The 17,492-nt window shown below is 33.4% G+C and overlaps 1 protein-coding gene across 1 annotated transcript; it reads right to left on the reverse strand.

Moving 5' to 3' along the window:
- Positions 1–8,846: 8,846 nt before the first annotated feature.
- LOC132293935 (epimerase family protein SDR39U1 homolog, chloroplastic) lies at positions 8,847–17,286 on the reverse strand. Its single transcript, XM_059791600.1, has 13 exons — positions 17,126–17,286; positions 16,937–17,005; positions 16,300–16,375; positions 14,440–14,499; positions 13,831–13,949; positions 12,943–12,987; positions 12,575–12,653; positions 11,154–11,215; positions 10,873–10,975; positions 10,718–10,778; positions 10,359–10,429; positions 9,333–9,472; positions 8,847–9,221 (listed from the first exon to the last, which is right to left on the reverse strand). The coding sequence occupies exons 1-13, from the start codon at positions 17,201–17,203 to the stop codon at positions 9,120–9,122; spliced, it is 1,065 nt and encodes a 354-aa protein (XP_059647583.1). The 5' UTR covers positions 17,204–17,286; the 3' UTR covers positions 8,847–9,119.
- Between the last annotated feature and the right edge of the window lie 206 nt (positions 17,287–17,492).

Here is a 17,492-nt window from a genome sequence, read left to right on the forward strand (position 1 = left end):
TTAGATTGTCAGAATGAAAATTTTGATTAAAGTGTTCATTTGTACTTGGCTGTGATTTTAGGGCTAGTCATTCTTGAGGGAAGAACAGGGGATTGATTGATTTCTGTAGAGCTAAAGTTCTTCTAATTTGCCTTTATAGTGATAGAGACAGAGGAGGGAAGTGAAGAAAAAGGCTGAAAGAAATATAAAATCTAATTTTCAACTATGCCATCTACAGCTATCCAAAGCCAGGCATAATAAAACTACATATATATATATATATATATATATATATATATAACACGTGCGATGCACGTGCAATGCATGTGATGAAAAATTATTTTATAATTTTGACTTAAACCTTATAATTTTGCATTATTTTGCATTGGAGATCTTTATTTTTTATACATTTTTTATGGAGAATTTGAACTGCATGACAATTCATATGATAGACCAGGCGACTACTTACAACTAACCATTTATAGCAGTCTTTTCAATACGTCATCAGCGTGAGGGAGGAGAAGTGTGCAACACAGAGGTTGTATTCCGCATTGGATAGGACCCAGAATATCAATTAAAGGAAATTGACTCGAGTTTTATTCTCAATCAGGGAGTGCCTTTTCCGGAAATAGGCATTCAAAATAGATATGTTTTATTTTCGTACAATGTGTTTGTAATTTGATAAAACATGCCAAGTTATTTTTCTGGTTCCAACTGGAATACACTGTTTACTTTAGAAAGCCTATTGCATAATTTAGTTGGTTTCCCATTACAGAATTAGTTCTTTGCAATTCGAAACGTAAAAATGTAATATATGAATGTTTGTTAGATAATTTTGAAAATTTTATTAATATTATAAACATTTTTATTTATTTTCTATCAAAAGCCTATATATGCGTTCAGGACTACATTTATACTAAATTTGCATTCAATTACTTCAGTTCAATTCCACTTGGTTATGCACTTGAGATAGATGATTGAAAAATATTTGATTCTTAAGATATTTAAAAATATAACTAACATTATATTAATATACAATGAGATAATTAATAATATGTTAAAAAATAATTAATTAATTATGTAACTCGATATTTAAGTAAATAAACAAAATAATACAATAAAATAATAATAATAACAAATAAAAAACTTGGACTGATAATAGTATTGAATACTATATTCTTAAGACAAAGTAAAAAGCCTAGGCCCACTTTTTACGTGTTGATCCACTCTTTTTTGTAATAATAATAATAATAAAGGTATAGTAAAATCACTTGAGCTGATTAATTTTTTATTTTGATTAAGTTTAATTACTACTAGTTGATGAAGTAAAAATGATGAAATAAAAATTCCTAAGACATTGAAAAGCTCACTAAATATATTGCATGTATTTAAGAAAAATAAAAGTGAAAAAAATATATATAATTAAATATACCTAGCTAGCCCATAGGCACTGCCATTTTCAAATCTGCAACTGTGTTTTCAGTATCCTCAGCAAATGGAGGAGGCAGTGCAGTTGGGTTTCTTTGTTGCCCCTCCTAAAAAAAAATGTAAAATAAGCACCATGAGCATGTTTTTGTAAGAATTGAACGAAAATTTAGAGATTGAAATATAGAACTACAAAATTAAAAACAAAAATTCTAAAATTAAAAAGAAATATATATACACAAATATACTAATAAAACATTAGCAAAAGGTATTGAATTCCAGCAATAATTCATTCTTTTATCATCTTTATGTGCAACCAATGGAAGATGACTTCACAGATTGTGTGTTTGATAAATATATCAGCTATTGCTCTAGCTTGGCCTCTAGGAGAAAAGAGAGAGATGTGAGACAAATAATAGTAACAACACTGGAAGTATTGGCTGTAACGACCATGATGCATCCGGATGAAAGGAAGGATAGAAGGAGAACACCCTTGAAGGCCAGTTTATAATACGAAAACCAACCGTTCTCATAGATGTTCCGAAGAATACCTCATACAGATCTGTTGTTCAACACCATAACATCAATCAAGGTTTTGACGGAGATATAGATGCCCAAAATAGCACATCCAGCTATAATAGTGGTTGATGAAATAAGATCCATCTTCAAAAGATCAGGAAGATGTTCCTCATTATATGAATATATTCCTCAGTATATGAAAATGTTTAATAAATTATTTTTAATTATATTAACTTTTTTTTTTTCATTGAACTTTGAAATTGTTTACAAAAAAGACAAATTTTGAAGTTCAAAAATCAACTTATAATTTTGATATAAAATAAATTTCACGCACGTGCAATGCACGTACACATTTCTAGTATATATATATTTGTTTTAGATTAACAAACAACTTCAACTAACCTCACTGTTGTTTACAAAAACTATCTACTAACCCCCTCAATTACATAAACTATCATATTACCCATTCATGTTTTTAAAAATATATCATATCACCCCCTCCTCGTTAGTTGACCGTTTAAAATTAACAGGATCTTGTCACGTGACCATCACGCGCACCATATACTGCATTATAATGACCAAAATACCCTTGTTCTCTTGAAATGACAAAATTACCATTCTAAGTATTTACTTCAGTTTTGTTATCTTCTCTTCTCTCTGTCGTTGAATTAGTATGGGGATTCCTCCATAGCATAACAACAATAACAGATCAAATGAACACCCCCCAATTGATGATTTGAAACCTTAATTGATAGATTGAATTCCCAATTGATGATTTAAAGCCCTAAATCGCAGCCAGTTTCAACCTTAAAAGGATTATTTGAAGCATGTCGCGAGTACATTAGCTGCAGATCGAACGGGCGGTGATCAAAGCCGGTCTATCAGCCCTAATCACCGTGACAACCTCGAGACCGGTCAAGAAAGAACTCGTCCGGTTCGAAATTGTACGAATTGTAGATTGTTCCGGTGATCGAGAAGGCACTAAAACTGTCGGAGATGGTGTCGACGTGTACGGAAGGCCGGACGACGATCTGCGACGACGAGACATGCGTGCCGGCGATCGTGCAGAGACTAATGAAGGCATCAACTGCGGCAACAGAGCACGAGATTGTGGTGCTTTGGAGCTATGCTATCTTTCCCGCGATTGGACGACGCATGACGCGGTGATGAAAATTGATATTTTTTCTAATTTTCCATTTTAGGACTGGTAGAGATGAGATTCAAACCAGAACCTAATTCATGGAGTATTTTGGTTGAATTGATATGAAGAGAAAGAAGGTTATTGCCTGCGTTTGATTTGTTCGATGAGTTAGCTACAACATAATTGCGAATTTGTTTATAATTACTATAATTATGTATAAAATTCCTATAATTACAATTATAATTATATATATACTCACCTGCTATATATGCACATTGGTGGTGCTCTTCAGCGCTATTATGGAAGTGATGGAATGCCGTGTGTGTGTGTGTGTGTGTGTGTGTCTATATATATATATATATATATATATATATATATGCTACATATATATCTTGGACGAAGGGGTGGGAAAAAAAAAAAAAAAAAGTTTGCCAAACAACTATGTTCATGAACCTTACAAAGGACATAATTGTCAATTAAAAAAAACATATTTAACTTTTAAATACATATTAATATACTATCAAGGGCATTTTTGTCATTTCACAAGCACTTAACTGTTCTGTAACGGAATGGGGGCAATGTAATAATTTATATTATATCAGGTGATTTTTTAATAAGAGGAGGTTATATGTAATTTTTGTAAACAATAGGGGGTTTTGTGATTTTAGCCCTTATTTTTAATTATATTAATCGTTTTTTTTTTTCCATTGAACTTTGAAATTATTTATAAAAAAAGGCAAATTTTGAAGTTTAAAAAATCAATTAATAATTTTGATATAAAATATATTTCACGCACGTGCAATGCACGTGCACATTTCTACTATATATGTATATATATATATTGGTTTTAGATTAACAAACAACTTCAACTAAAAGGAAATAACAAAATAACTAAATAACAGGTTATGAAAAAAAAAAAAATAGCAATTTCCCAGCAGAAAGTAACCATCCCAGTGTACAGTAAGCAACATGAGGATGTTTTTGTAAGGATTGAAAGAATATTAACAGATTGAAATATAGAACTATAAATAAAAAATAAAAAAAAATCCTAAATTAAAAAGAAATATACCAATAAAACATAATAAAAAATTATTAGAATTCCAATAATAATTCATTCTTTAATCAACTTTTTATTCAACAAATAGTAGCAAACTTCAAAACTTGAGTGTTCCATTAATATATCAACTATTACTCTAGCTTGGCCTCTGGGAGAAAAGAGAGCTGTGAGAAAAATAATAGCAATAACAGTGGAAGTATTAGCTATAACCACCATGATGCCTTATGGTAAAAGGAAGCATAATAGGAGGAGAACAACCTGGAAGGCCAGGTTATAGTACATAAACCAACCATTATCATACATTTTTTGAAGAATAACTCTCACAGATCTAGCCTTCAACACCAGAACATCAGTCATGGCTTTGAAGAAGATATAGAGGCCCCAAATAACACCTCCAGCTATAACAGTGGTTGATGAAGCAATAACCATCTTCAAAAGACCAAGAAGATGTTCCTCATCATATGAGGAAAGATAATTCGCACAAATCCCTACAGTAGCTGCAAAAAGAACCATGGTAATATAGAAGAAAATCACGAACCAGTTTGTGTTAGAGTGCTTCTTAAGTTCATCATAGTGCTTTATTTGAGATAGGGAATCTTCAGTTGAGGTGGAGTTATGTAGAGATCCTTATTCAAGGTAGAGCTATGGAGAAGCACGTGAAGATTGAATTTTGAGCCAAGGTGGAGATTGTTGGGTTTGTGGCTCAAAATTTGCGTATAGAAAATTAGTTTCTTTTTTTATTTTGGAAGCTGCGAGAAATAGTTTCCTAATTTGTTTTGGAATCTAGAAGACTTAGGGAAAGAGGCAAAAGATTTGGGAAATAAGTTATATCTATTATTTTAGAGTTGAAGATGGATATGGTAACTCCTTGTAGGTAAGTTGTACCTTGTCCAACAAGGAATTGGATTTGAGAAATACTTGTCCAATAAGGAATTGAGTTTTGAAGACTCTATAAATAGAGATGGGTATGAGGGGTTTAGAGAGGAGAGAAGAAAGAAAAGATGTAAGGGGTTTAAGGGTGAGTGTTGTAAGGAGAGGGGAGCGTATATGTAATTCCAGAGTGTATACATGTAACTTCAAAATAGATGATGAGTGAGTGAGTGGGGTTTTAACATGTGGTTGTATATCTCTTCATTGATTCATAATAGAGAAATCTCTCTCATGGATGTAACCCTAAAGTTGGGTGAACCATGTAAAATATTGTGTTGTGCATGAATGTGTATGATTGTTATCTTCATATATGCTTGTGTTGATGTGATGTGATGATGATTCCGCTGTGTGTGACGAAGGAGGGATTTAACTCTCAACAACAGCCGACCATTAAATGGGTTGGAAGGAGTTAATTATCCCCAACAACTGGTATCAGAGCCGATGGTGGGTCAGAGCCTGTGATTGGTCCTGAAGATCAATAGAAGAAGATTGTTACGAAGTTTGTCAGAGTAGAGGATGATAGTGAGGTGCTATGGAGATTCAATCAAAGTTGATGATGACACGAAGATATGTAGAAGGTGATAGAGGTGAAGCCCACGATGAACAAGTTTTAAGGACAAGTTAAGAGTGAGTGCTAGTTCTCAAGATGGGGCAAGGGGTGTGAAGAATGAAGAAGTTTGCTTTAAGCCCGATAAAAAAGCAAAGGGGAATATGAAGAGTGGAAAGGAGAGGTTTGTTGCTTTGTGCCAGAAAAGCAATTGATGAAGACTAGTTAAAAATTGGTAGATTGCCATGCATGAGCAATTGAACACCAATGAGATGGATAGAGAAGATAGAAGGAAAAAAGAAGAATGATGAAATTTGAGAAAAAATGGAGATTGTTAGAGTGTTTCTTAAGTTCATCATAGTGCTTTATTTGAGGTGGAGAAATCTTCAGTTGAGGTGGAGTTATGCAGAGATCCTTGTTCAAGGTGGAGCTATGGAGAAGCACGTGAAGATTGAATTTTGAGCCAAGGTGGAGATTGTTGGGTTTGTGGCTCAAAATTTGTGTGCAGAAAATTAGTTTCCTTTTTTATTTTGGAAGCTACGAGAAATAGTTTCCTAATTTGTTTTGGAATCCAGAAGACTTAGGGAAAAAGGCTAAAGATTTGGGAAAGAAGTTATATCTATTATTTTAGAGTTGAAGATAGATATGGTAACTCCTTGTAGGTAAATTATTCATTGTCCAACAAGACTTTGGATTTGAGGAATACTTGTCCAATAAGGAATTGAGTTTTGAAGACTCTATAAATAGAGATGGGTATGAGGGGTTTAGAGAGAGAGAAGAGAGAAAAGATGTAAGGTGTTTAAGGGTGAGTGTTGTGAGGAGAGGGGAGTGTATATATAATTCTCGAGTGTATACATATAACCTCAAAATAGATGATGATTGAGTGAATGGGGTTTCAACATGTGGTTGTATATTATTTTCCTTGATTTATAATAGAGAAATCTCCCTCTCCCATGGACGTAATCCTAGAGTTGGGTGAACCATGTAAAATATTGTGTTGTGCGTGGATGTGTATGATTGTTATCTCTGTATATGCTTGTGTTGATGTGATGTGATGATGGTTCGGCTGTGTGTGATGAAGGAAGGATTTAACTCTCAACAACAGTCGACCATTAAGTGGGTTGGAGTGAGTTAATTATCCCCAACAATTTGTAGAAGGAAAAACTCCATTAGGAAGTGGGGGATTGAAGATCAAGATCGAAATAGACTCAAAAAAAAAAAAATTCACTGTCCTCACTAAGACTCACTCTCTATCTATCTCTTTCTCTTTCTACCTTTTCTATGGTTTACGTGCTGCCGGGGGAGAAGGAGAAGGAGAGGAGAAGGAGGATAAGATGGATGGTTACAACTTTTCTGTCCCAGCCAGCTGTCCATAAGTCAGGGAAAAGGCTTGTAAATTAATCTATTTTTGCTGTAAAAAACAGTAGGCAGTGTCCATTTATTTAAATGCATAATCATAAAATGTATTTTACTTTTTTTGTGGTCAAGATCAACATTTTTTTACCTTTTTTTAGTAAATAAGATAATTATTTGTTGAACAATGTCAACTATAGTGTATATCATTACAATAAGGTTAGTACCTATACTATTGATATATTTTTGTCACATTGTACATTAATGCAATAAATGTTAAGTTAATTCTAGCTGAAAATAATTTAGAAATATATATATATTTTTATTTTTCATAGAACACGTGTATGGGCCCACAAACACAAGTACCATTCAAAATAATTTAAAAGCTTATTAATAAATGACCTTTTATACAAATATATATTAGGCATGATCGATCTCCTGGAGCTTTTGCTATTTTGGGTTGTTATGGCCATGGCCTATCTTGGGTTGCCTACATAGGCTTATTTGCCTTATTCTTGGGCCCTATCTTGGGTTCCCTACATAGGCTTTTTTGCCTTATTCTTGGGCTGTTCTGGCCCAAGAACTCTTTTGTAAATTTTAATTATTAATACATATTGCTTAATCTTTCCAAAAAAAAAAAAATCCGTTGAAACAAATTTCAGACATGAACCAATTTGGTTGCGGAAATTTTGGTTTTGACTTTCTTGGTACAACCCTTAAAAAGTCAAAATGTAACTTAACATGGCGCTATGGCCCACCAAGACACTTATCCACAAACATCAAATAAATAAATAAACATCTTTTTCACTATATATATATATATATATATATATATTGAGTGAAACATTGTTGAAGAGACGCAATTGGATACATATATAAGCGAAGTTTTGTGATTGAATGCCTTTTTGAGAGAGACGTAATTGGAGTTGTGAATAGACAGTTATTCATAATTAAAGACTTAACGAGGAACGTATCAACCATTACATAATAATATTTTTAATTTAATTAAAACGATGAGAAAATGTATTTAAAAAATAAAAATTCTACACACTTTATAAGTAGTGTAAATATTTTTGAACTATTTTCTTGTGAGCTCCTAAGCGCATGATCTGCAGGAGTACTTCTTTTGTTCATAAATCATATGGACTGCTACATCCAAAATAAATCTTAGGATATCTTCTACAATGTATTTTCTAGGAGACCATGTGATGTGGGCATGTATATTATTATTGTCACTTTATAGTCTTTATAAGATATTTCCTGAGTCATAAAAGCTGGCCACTTTTATTAATTAATTAGTTTTCTACTGTAAAAATTAAATTAAAAAATAATAGCACAATTAATAAATTGTTGTAGATAGATTCTTATAATAATAAAATGGATTTCATGATCATTGAAACCTGTCGTTGTACCGATGTATGATGCAAAATGTTCTACATCATGATATTATGGGTAAATAATTGTATTTTTTCTTTTTCTTTTTTTTTTTTTTTTTTTTGTTTTTTAATGCATTTGGCATAGGCTGGAAGTTCACGTGTTCATTGAGATATAACAACTGATAGCTTGTGGTTGGCAGCTACTTTTTTTTAATTTTATTTTAACTATTTTAGCTGAGACACAGCAGAAATTCAACCCTTTTATTATTATTATTATCCTGACAAACTACGGGAAAGGGGAACTCAAACATAGGCAGATTTGCTCGGGTACCAACTAGGCCACTAGATAATGCCCAAATTCAACCCATTCACACGAGCAGCAAAACGATTGGATGGGATACCTTTGGAGTACCAGCCTCATCAGTTAATCCCTGTGTGTCCAAAGCCAAACTCAGCATTGGATTTGGAAATTATTCAGCACATGGAGTAATCTCAAATTCTGGAATTCCAAGAGAAAACTGAAAGAAAAATACTTGTGCCCAGTTTCGTAACCCTTTGAAATGAGAAACTTAACTGTAGTATACTACATTGAGCTTTCCGGAATACTTTTCCAGAGGCAATTTGTAAGAGTAGCATGAAATTCATAACCTTTCAACTGAACAAACATTAACTAACCAATATACGAAAAATAAACAACATCAAAGCTTCTATCACACCGTGCTTTTGAGGTTTGGAGAAGCGGTACCTCTATGCCAAAAGAATAAAGAATGCGCATGTCATACTTTAACTTTTCTACGACAAAATAGCTTTCAGTGCATCTTTCACGTGGGGATATTTAAACCGGAAACCCAATTCCTTGGCTCTAGCAGGAAGTACCTTTTGTCCGTCCAAAACCTGCAATCGGTTCTTAACATTATGATTAAGAAAGAGCAAAATAAAAAATACACACACACACACACATTATATATATATATATATGATCAATAAGGAATAGAGAGCACTTACTACAGAAGCACCTTCACCAAGGACTGCTTTGAGTGCAAAGTCTGGCACTGGCAACCATGATGGTCGGCCCATGACAGATCCCAAGTGGTTACACATCTCTCCCAGTCGGACAGGATTTGGTGCAGTTCCATTTATTACTCCTATGTTTAGATTAAAGAATAGTCCAAAGTTCAGTAGATCCTAAAAGCCCAAGAGAAATCCAACAGAACAGTCCCTCCATCTGGACTCACTAGTCAGCAGTTCAGTATAAAATTATACAGTGCACAAAATAATTAAATTATCACCAATAAAACTGCCAATTTCAGTGAGGACAATTTTGGGGGAGAGAAGCAAAATCCAAAAGATAGTAAGCTGAGAAATGGAATTAGCAAATATGGTTCATAGGGCCATAAGGACTTGAGGAAACATCTCCAGATTTGCGGCTTGTATATCAGACGAATCAACTGTGTAACCACAATGGCAAACAGAAGCAAAAGGACTGAAATGGACACAGAAGCTTAAGTTCAGAAATGGAATTAGCAAAGATTGTTTATAGGGCCAAAGTACATTAGGAAATATCTGCAGATTTGCAGCTTCTTGAAATGTATATCGGAGGAATCAACAAGAGAAGTGAAAGGACTGAATTGGACACAGAAGCTTAACTTTGTATATTTCCCGCACTGAAATTTCATTAACATTTTAAATTATCCATATATACACACCAGACAAGAAAAGGGATCAATAAAGTGCTGGTTTTATAAAAGAAGGCTCACACCAAAGTTCCAGATTAAAAAAGTAATAATATATAGTCACCACTTACAGGATGGAATATTGTAACCAACAAAAGATAATGAGACAGTTTCAGAGAATTTTTCTTTACTTTTTATTTCTGCACACTTTCAAACTTGATTTCAGATTGGTGGTCATGGGGCAGTGGAACCATCAAACGGGTAATTTATTTCAGTTCCCATATTTGTACTATAAATGCACTGATTTTGATTCAGGAATCACATGAATATTTATATAAATCAGGGAAATGGTTTATACCTTTATAAGATGGATTAGATAAAGCTTCATACATCAGATTCACTATGTCATCCAGATGAATCCAGGAAAACCTACACAATCACAAGAAAAAATAGTTCTCTTGGATTATGGAAAAGAAATATTATATCAAAACAATGATCGGGTTAGTCTCAATGAATGTTATATAACATATAGATTTCAAATATGTAAAGCGAAAAATAAATGAAGCTTAAATTTAAACCCACAGCCTTTGGAAACACTTATCTTGTTTTCTAGGAGCAGATACTAAATCTAATTTTGCTTCAAAAATGGCGACTTCTAGTAGCAGACAAAAATTAAATAATTTCTTGTGCAAAACAGGAAAAAACTAAGTGCTGTACCATTGTTGCCCAGAGCCCAATGGTCCACCAGCAAACATCATGAAAAGTGGGACCATTTTAGCTGCAGATGATTAAAGAAATTAGTATGATTAAAACCAATAAACCAATTTCAAATCATAGAATATAGAAAAATAATTCAGAAAATCTAACTATACCTAAAGCACCACCATCTTTTCCAAGGACAACACCAATGCGAATGAGTGCCAATCTAACGTCCTTATTTACTTGAAGGGCTGTCCCTTCCCATTCTCTACAAACCTGGAAGGACATATTTTTGTCAACAGTAACAACAGTAATGATATTACAAAATAAAACATGGAAACTGAGAATAAAGTAACATCTCATGGATCTCAACATAAATATAAGTTCATACAACTCCAAAAAATAATTTCCTTTGCTCACTAAGAATAGAACAGAAATAATATATTTTGTTTACCTCAGCCAAATAATCATTTCCTGATGGACTTTGCTCATTAAATATTTTTGTTTCGCTAGGGCCTGAACATTTGAAAGAAAAATTATAGAACAAAACTGAATATACTACCATAGAGAGTTTTATTTAGTTTAATGGTAGCTTCACAAATCAAAATTCTCTATCCCCCAACAAACAAACACAACTAAGTTTAGCAATGGAAAGACTCAATTGGATTTTTGACTTCTTTATTTATAGTTATACTAGACTAAATTCAGTGCATGCTGCATTTTGCTGTTCTTTCGATACAAGCCTATAATTCATAACACATAAATCAGGCATATCACTTGTACTGTATAAGCAATATTGTGCAGCAAAAGTTAAAAATAGAATCAGCGTAGATGAATTATCATATAACCTTAGGCCATAGGGTTCTAAAGCATTAACACTACATCTCATCAATTTACATATGAGTATCATTCTTTTAGTATTAGTTATATACACTCAATTTTTTTGTTTAATGATTTATTTACACATCTTCATGAAAGAAAATATAGTAAATGACAATAAAGTAATAGAAATGAAGATAAGGAACAGAAATGAAGTTTTACCAACTCACATAGCTGCTGCAATCAGTGGAAGGAAAAACAAAATTGATTGAGAAATCATAATATGTTCATGTAATTAGATCTTCTTCTTTTTTAATTTCTTTCTGCAGAACTTAATGAAAATAAGGGGAACTTTATCATGTTTTGGAATTTTTGATGAGTTGTAGCTGAGTATCGATATAAATCTAGGAGGATACTCCATTTCCCGAAAACTATTCAAACAAGCCAATACTCAAATTTAAAAAGTCAAACCTATGTTACTAGAAATTTGTCTCACCACATATTCCTAATATGTCGAGTTATATTGACCAAGTAGCATGTGAAATTACACACACACACACAAGAAGAAGAAGAGCAGGAGGAGGAGGAGAAGTAGTTTTGAGAGCATTTTTCTGATTCTGAACAAACACAAACAAGGTTCCTACCCAATAAGCATGTTGAACAATCAAGAGTAGTTAATACACTGTTCTTTCTCCCAAGGAAAACTGTTTCTAATAGTTTAATATGAAGCATCTGACTAATTTTCCCAAAGCTAAAAAAATCATACCATATATTTCATCAAATTTCAAAAAGAGAAAGTACAATGCAAAAATAAAGTGAAACAAAAAGGAACAATGATAGCCCATGGGGCATCAAGTTCGTATTGGCACAAGATCTGATCGAAGAAAAAACAACGAACCACCATTCATGGCTTAATTATGCACATTTGAATTTATATCAATGTGATGTTAAATTTGCTTCCATAATTGAAAAATGCTAAAGTAGCAGAAGGATGAAAATCAAAACTTTTTTTAATGATTTAATATGATGGTAGAAAATGCTGCTTTAGATACACACCGTAATAACCAACTGCTGTTGCGCTAACCAAAACTTTAGGCCGAACTTCATCTTCTGAATCATTTATTAGATCAACAACCTTCAAAATCAGTGAAATTGTCCCATGAGCAACCAATAAAGACACAATGTAAGCTATCATCACTTTTCATATAAAAAGAAAAATTTTTGCACTATATAAAGACCTCTGTGGCCAGAGGTCATTCAATTTTTGGGGCATCAAAAACATCCACCCTAGATTAACTGATCCATGGTTTGTGCAAGATCTTTGGTATCTGAAAGGAATAGTCCCACTCCGGAAAGGTGTGCAGAAACCATCCATTATCCCCAAATATATATATATATATATATATATAAAGACATATTATGACCTTTGAGGTGACTCTAATCCTGCTTTGCTTGATCTCTTTCTTGATCTGCAGAACTATAGCAAGTTAATAAATATATCCAATTTTAATCCATCACACAAAATATCATCTACTGGAACTGAACAAATTTCACTCTCTGCAATGCCTCAAACTTGCTTAAAAATATAATAAATAAAATTGCACTAATCTTTCAGCATCACTAATTAACGTCAAAAATGAATATTTGTATCGCGTTCCATAAATCACTTGTATCTGTTAAAGAAAATGCCATAAATACTATTAAAAGCAAATACATGAAAAACTTTGATCAAAACAAGTTGTTCATTTATTTATTAAGTTTTGGATAGGATGTTGGTGGGGAAGAGGAGATGTTCATACGAGAGAGAGAGAGAGCCAATTTGCAGTAGCCTTTTTTTATATAAACAGCCCTATTCAGATCTGCAGAAGGTCAAAACTAATACACGCTAATACTCAAATCAACAGGTGTATAAATTTTATCCAACTGAGAACTTGCTATACGAGCAAAAAAAAAAAAACTTACTATACAAACTTTTACAGGTTAAATTCGTCATATAATATGTTATGGCACCAACCAATTTACATAACTCAAATTTATCACCATGAAGCATTCATCACATGCACTAGACCATCATATTATCACGTAATAAATTATCACCTTCACAGTCAAAAGTTAAACTTTGACTACTTATGAAATATCAACAACATGATTTAATCAAGACAGATACTGATCGCAGATCCTATTATATTGGATACAGATAAAAGCTGAAAACTGCTTCAAAAGCAAATGATAAGGTACGCAGATCCAGGCAACGTTAGTAGTTATCTAACTTTAAATGCAAAGTAGGCAGACTAAGAAGCATGTAAACCAACCTCGGGAGACCATCTTGTACTTATGGGCATTCCAGCCAAGTTTACAACAGCATTTGAACCCTGAATACAATCTTTCCACTGTGGCTCCTCTGCAATTACGATTCCTGGGAAGTCCCTGACTACAAATTTAAGGACACGGAAGGAAAAAAATTGAGAAAATAGCGAGAAAAAATACAAACATCAAAATTTATGATGTAACTAGAAAACCTAGAGATTGGAACTGGTCCCTCAAGAAGCATCAGGTCTAAGGTTCGAATCCTATTGGGTGCAAACAATCCCTTGAACGGGGGTCGTGGGGTTGAATCAACTAGGGAAAAATAAAAAAACTAGGAAACCTAGAGATCAAAACTTGAAAACTTTCTACATGATGGAAGTTGAGAATACGAAATTCAGATAATAATGAATAAACGCCCAAACAGGGTGAAAAAGAGAGGAAAGGTAGCACTGGATGTAATCTCCGATCACCAAATTTGATCATTATCTACTAGTTTTGACAAGTAAACAACACTCATCATACTAGAGTTAAAAAATGTCATACTTTTATCAATGGTAAAAGAAAATTTGAGAAATAAATTACTTATACAAACAATAAAATTATTACCTTCTTACCCGGAAAAATTAACTGAGCTTTGGATATAGACCGTGTCAAGACTCGAACACAATGATCATCTGCATTCAAAAGGTGATAAAGGAAAAGCACTTCACTGATTTGATCAATATGTCACTCAGAAGCTTAAAACCAAATGAAGTAGCAAAGATACTGAAGGGGTAAAAATTTATAGAACGAAACATGTGAGATTGATAATCAATAAGTAAATATAGTTAAGAGGCTAAATTAATAGAAAGATACGTGGGAGATGGAAAGTTGCAATATTTTATATAAAGTAAATGTCGGAGGCTAACATGGTTGAGTAGAAGTAACCTGATTCATTAACTGTGGACCAATTTTAGTTCCACTGTACATGCAGTTCACTTCAAACTACGTTGGAAAAATTAAAACCCATTGGTTCATATCTGTTGTGACCTTGGGTAAAGCAACCAAAAACAAGCACACGAATGTATAAGACAGCCCTACTTCACTGAATTACTGCACTATTTTGTTGCATCCACCTATACTTTTTTCCCACTCATGTGGTCAGTTATGTGAAGCCTTAATGCTTAAAATAATATGATACTGTTTCATTTTAACTAATAATCGGGGAAAGTATTGTGAATAAAATAAAATATTTAAAACCACGAAAAGGAAAAATTGGAAGAAGAGAATTCATGTGGCCAACCCCATTGATCAAGGCCATGATGATGACAATGATGACAACAATGAAGGAAAAGTGTGTTAGCCGTACCTTCCTTCTTTAGAACTTACCTCAACCTAGGACTTAAGTTTAATATGCACCTTGCCTTGTTCAAAGATAAGATGTAATACGAAATAAACTCAACTAGTTACAAGTGAAAAGATAAGAACTAACCCAAGCTAACCTAGTTTCAACTTGAAGCCAAACAAAACAAATTAAGCTGCACCCCTAGTAAACATATAGTGACCCAAAGCACATTTGTTTTCCCATAATTGGTACCTTATAGGTCCGATATACCGATAGCATCTGTTCAACCTATTGAATTTTGGAATAAAGAGCCATAAAAACCATTATCCAGTATTTCTCCAGCCAATGCAGGGTCCTTTGAGAGATGGATTGGATATAAACCTAATCTTTAGCAATATTTGTTGCGATGGTAGCTCTCAAACTCATAAAGATGTAATATGCCCCTACAAAATAACAATTGGGGTGGGGGACTTGTTAAAGTTGAATCTAAACAGACTAACCCAACTAAGTTGCACCCTAGTAAACATATTGGACAAAAGGTGTATAGTGACACAGAGCACATTAACATTCTCATAAATAGAAACTTGCAGGTCCAATTAATTGATGGCATCCATCCAGATGTTGAATTTTATAAAGCGAATTGTCATAAAGTCATCGCCCAACATTTATCCAGCCCATAGAAGATGATTGGACAGGTGGACCAAGTATAATTCTAATCCTTGGCTATATTTGCACAAAACGAGCTCTCAAACTCAGATCATCATTTTCATGTTTGATTGCCTACTTTTTACTTCTTCACCAAGGACAGCCCCCCTATAGAATCACAAGTTGGGGAATAAATTGACTAACATATAAAAATAAGAGAAGTCAACAGGTATACTGTTAGCATGATTTAAACAATCTAAAACTAGATATAAAATATCATTCTAATAAGACAAGCCAAAGCTCTTGTCCTCGACAGTGCAAATCTCATTCACTGTCATCTATGGTGCAAAACTTTTACAAAATGCAATACTCGACTATTCAAATTAAGAAAATCATATCCTTATTATGCGGAGAGAACTATGGAAATCATGTTCCCTTTCTCTCTCTCTCTCTTTCTTTCTTTTATTTTTTTATTTTTTATGATGCTAGATGAAGTGATCAGAACCTGCATACAGCCTTTGCACCAATCTTCTACCTATAAAACCTGTAGCACCTGTTACTGATACAGTCATCTGATTTGCCTGCACAAAATTGCAAAAAGTCAATGAAATCTCCAAGTAACCAACATCATCTTACACGAGTATGCCAAATGTGTGAACCAAATGACTAATTCTAGCCAAAATAGCCCAACAATTGATCATCCCAAATGATTGAGTCATAGTACAATAGCTACCAAGTGGTTACATCATAATTCATACAATTACTCTAGGAAAGGAAGGAAAATAACAGAGACAAAAGAACCTGCAGAATTCCAAATGGGAAGGAATTTGTACATGCCTGTATTTCAAGTGGTTTGATTCACGAATTTACGGCAAAATTTACTTCTGACTCAAATTTGAATTTAACAAGTGACTGATTCAATGGCAAAAGCATTCAAATTTTTCCTCAAATTTTCAACCAGAACAATACAAAATGCTAAAAACTCCATTACTTATATATTAAAAAAAAAAAATCACATTTCGAGTATTCACAAAACGAATGCATTGTACTAATGGTCACTGTTGGCGAAGAATATATCTACAACAAAAGAAGTGCGAAATAGATACCAAAATGAACAGTCAATCATTCGAACCAGAGTGTACCTTCTGAGACTGGGCAGAGACATTTTCATTGTTGACACAGCAAACCCTAAACCTCTTAGTTTCGCACATCTGAATGATGGACACATTCGCAATTCATGAGCAAATAAGTATTAAAAAATGCTACTATTGTGTACATGTGTGCGCGCGCGGATATAGAGAGAGAGGAGTTTTAGAGAGAGAAAGACTTACTGAGAAAGAGTGAGGGATGTAGAGAGACGGAGAAATGGAGTTTGTCCAAGCGAAGGCAGTAGAAGCGCAGAGCTCCATGGGTGTGGAAAATATGCTTGATTGTGCGAAAGCGAACACGAAAAATGACTGAGCAATTGCTAATGGTTTATAGGATGTGAGGTCTCTCCTCGTGTTTGATTTCGGGCCACACTCACAGCACACCAATTATCCACCAGCTCTAATCCTACAAACTTTTTTTGGTCTATTTTTATTTTTATTTAAATTAAGTTGAAATATATATATATATACATCCTAGCATTAAGAATGAAAGAGATAAAAATAAAAAATTTGAATGAAGGAGAATGGTAGATTTTTTTGTTATATCTTG

The sequence above is a fragment of the Cornus florida genome, unplaced genomic scaffold (genome assembly GCF_030987335.1).
Source record: "Cornus florida cultivar Cherokee Brave unplaced genomic scaffold, ASM3098733v1 CherokeeBrave_3.0.0_Hap2_Chr02, whole genome shotgun sequence".
Taxonomy (NCBI): Eukaryota; Viridiplantae; Streptophyta; class Magnoliopsida; order Cornales; family Cornaceae; genus Cornus; species Cornus florida.

Excerpts from the sequence above, each read along its gene's own strand:
- LOC132293935 (XM_059791600.1), bottom strand. The coding sequence starts at position 17,203 with ATGGAGCTCTGCGCTTCTACTGCCTTCGCTTGGACAAACTCCATTTCT. Across the intron at positions 16,376-16,936 it reads TCTCTGCCCAGTCTCAGAAG|GCAAATCAGATGACTGTATC; the intron begins GTACACTCTGGT and ends AATTTTGTGCAG. Across the intron at positions 9,473-10,358 it reads ATCTAATCCATCTTATAAAG|GAGTAATAAATGGAACTGCA; the intron begins GTATAAACCATT and ends ATCTAAACATAG.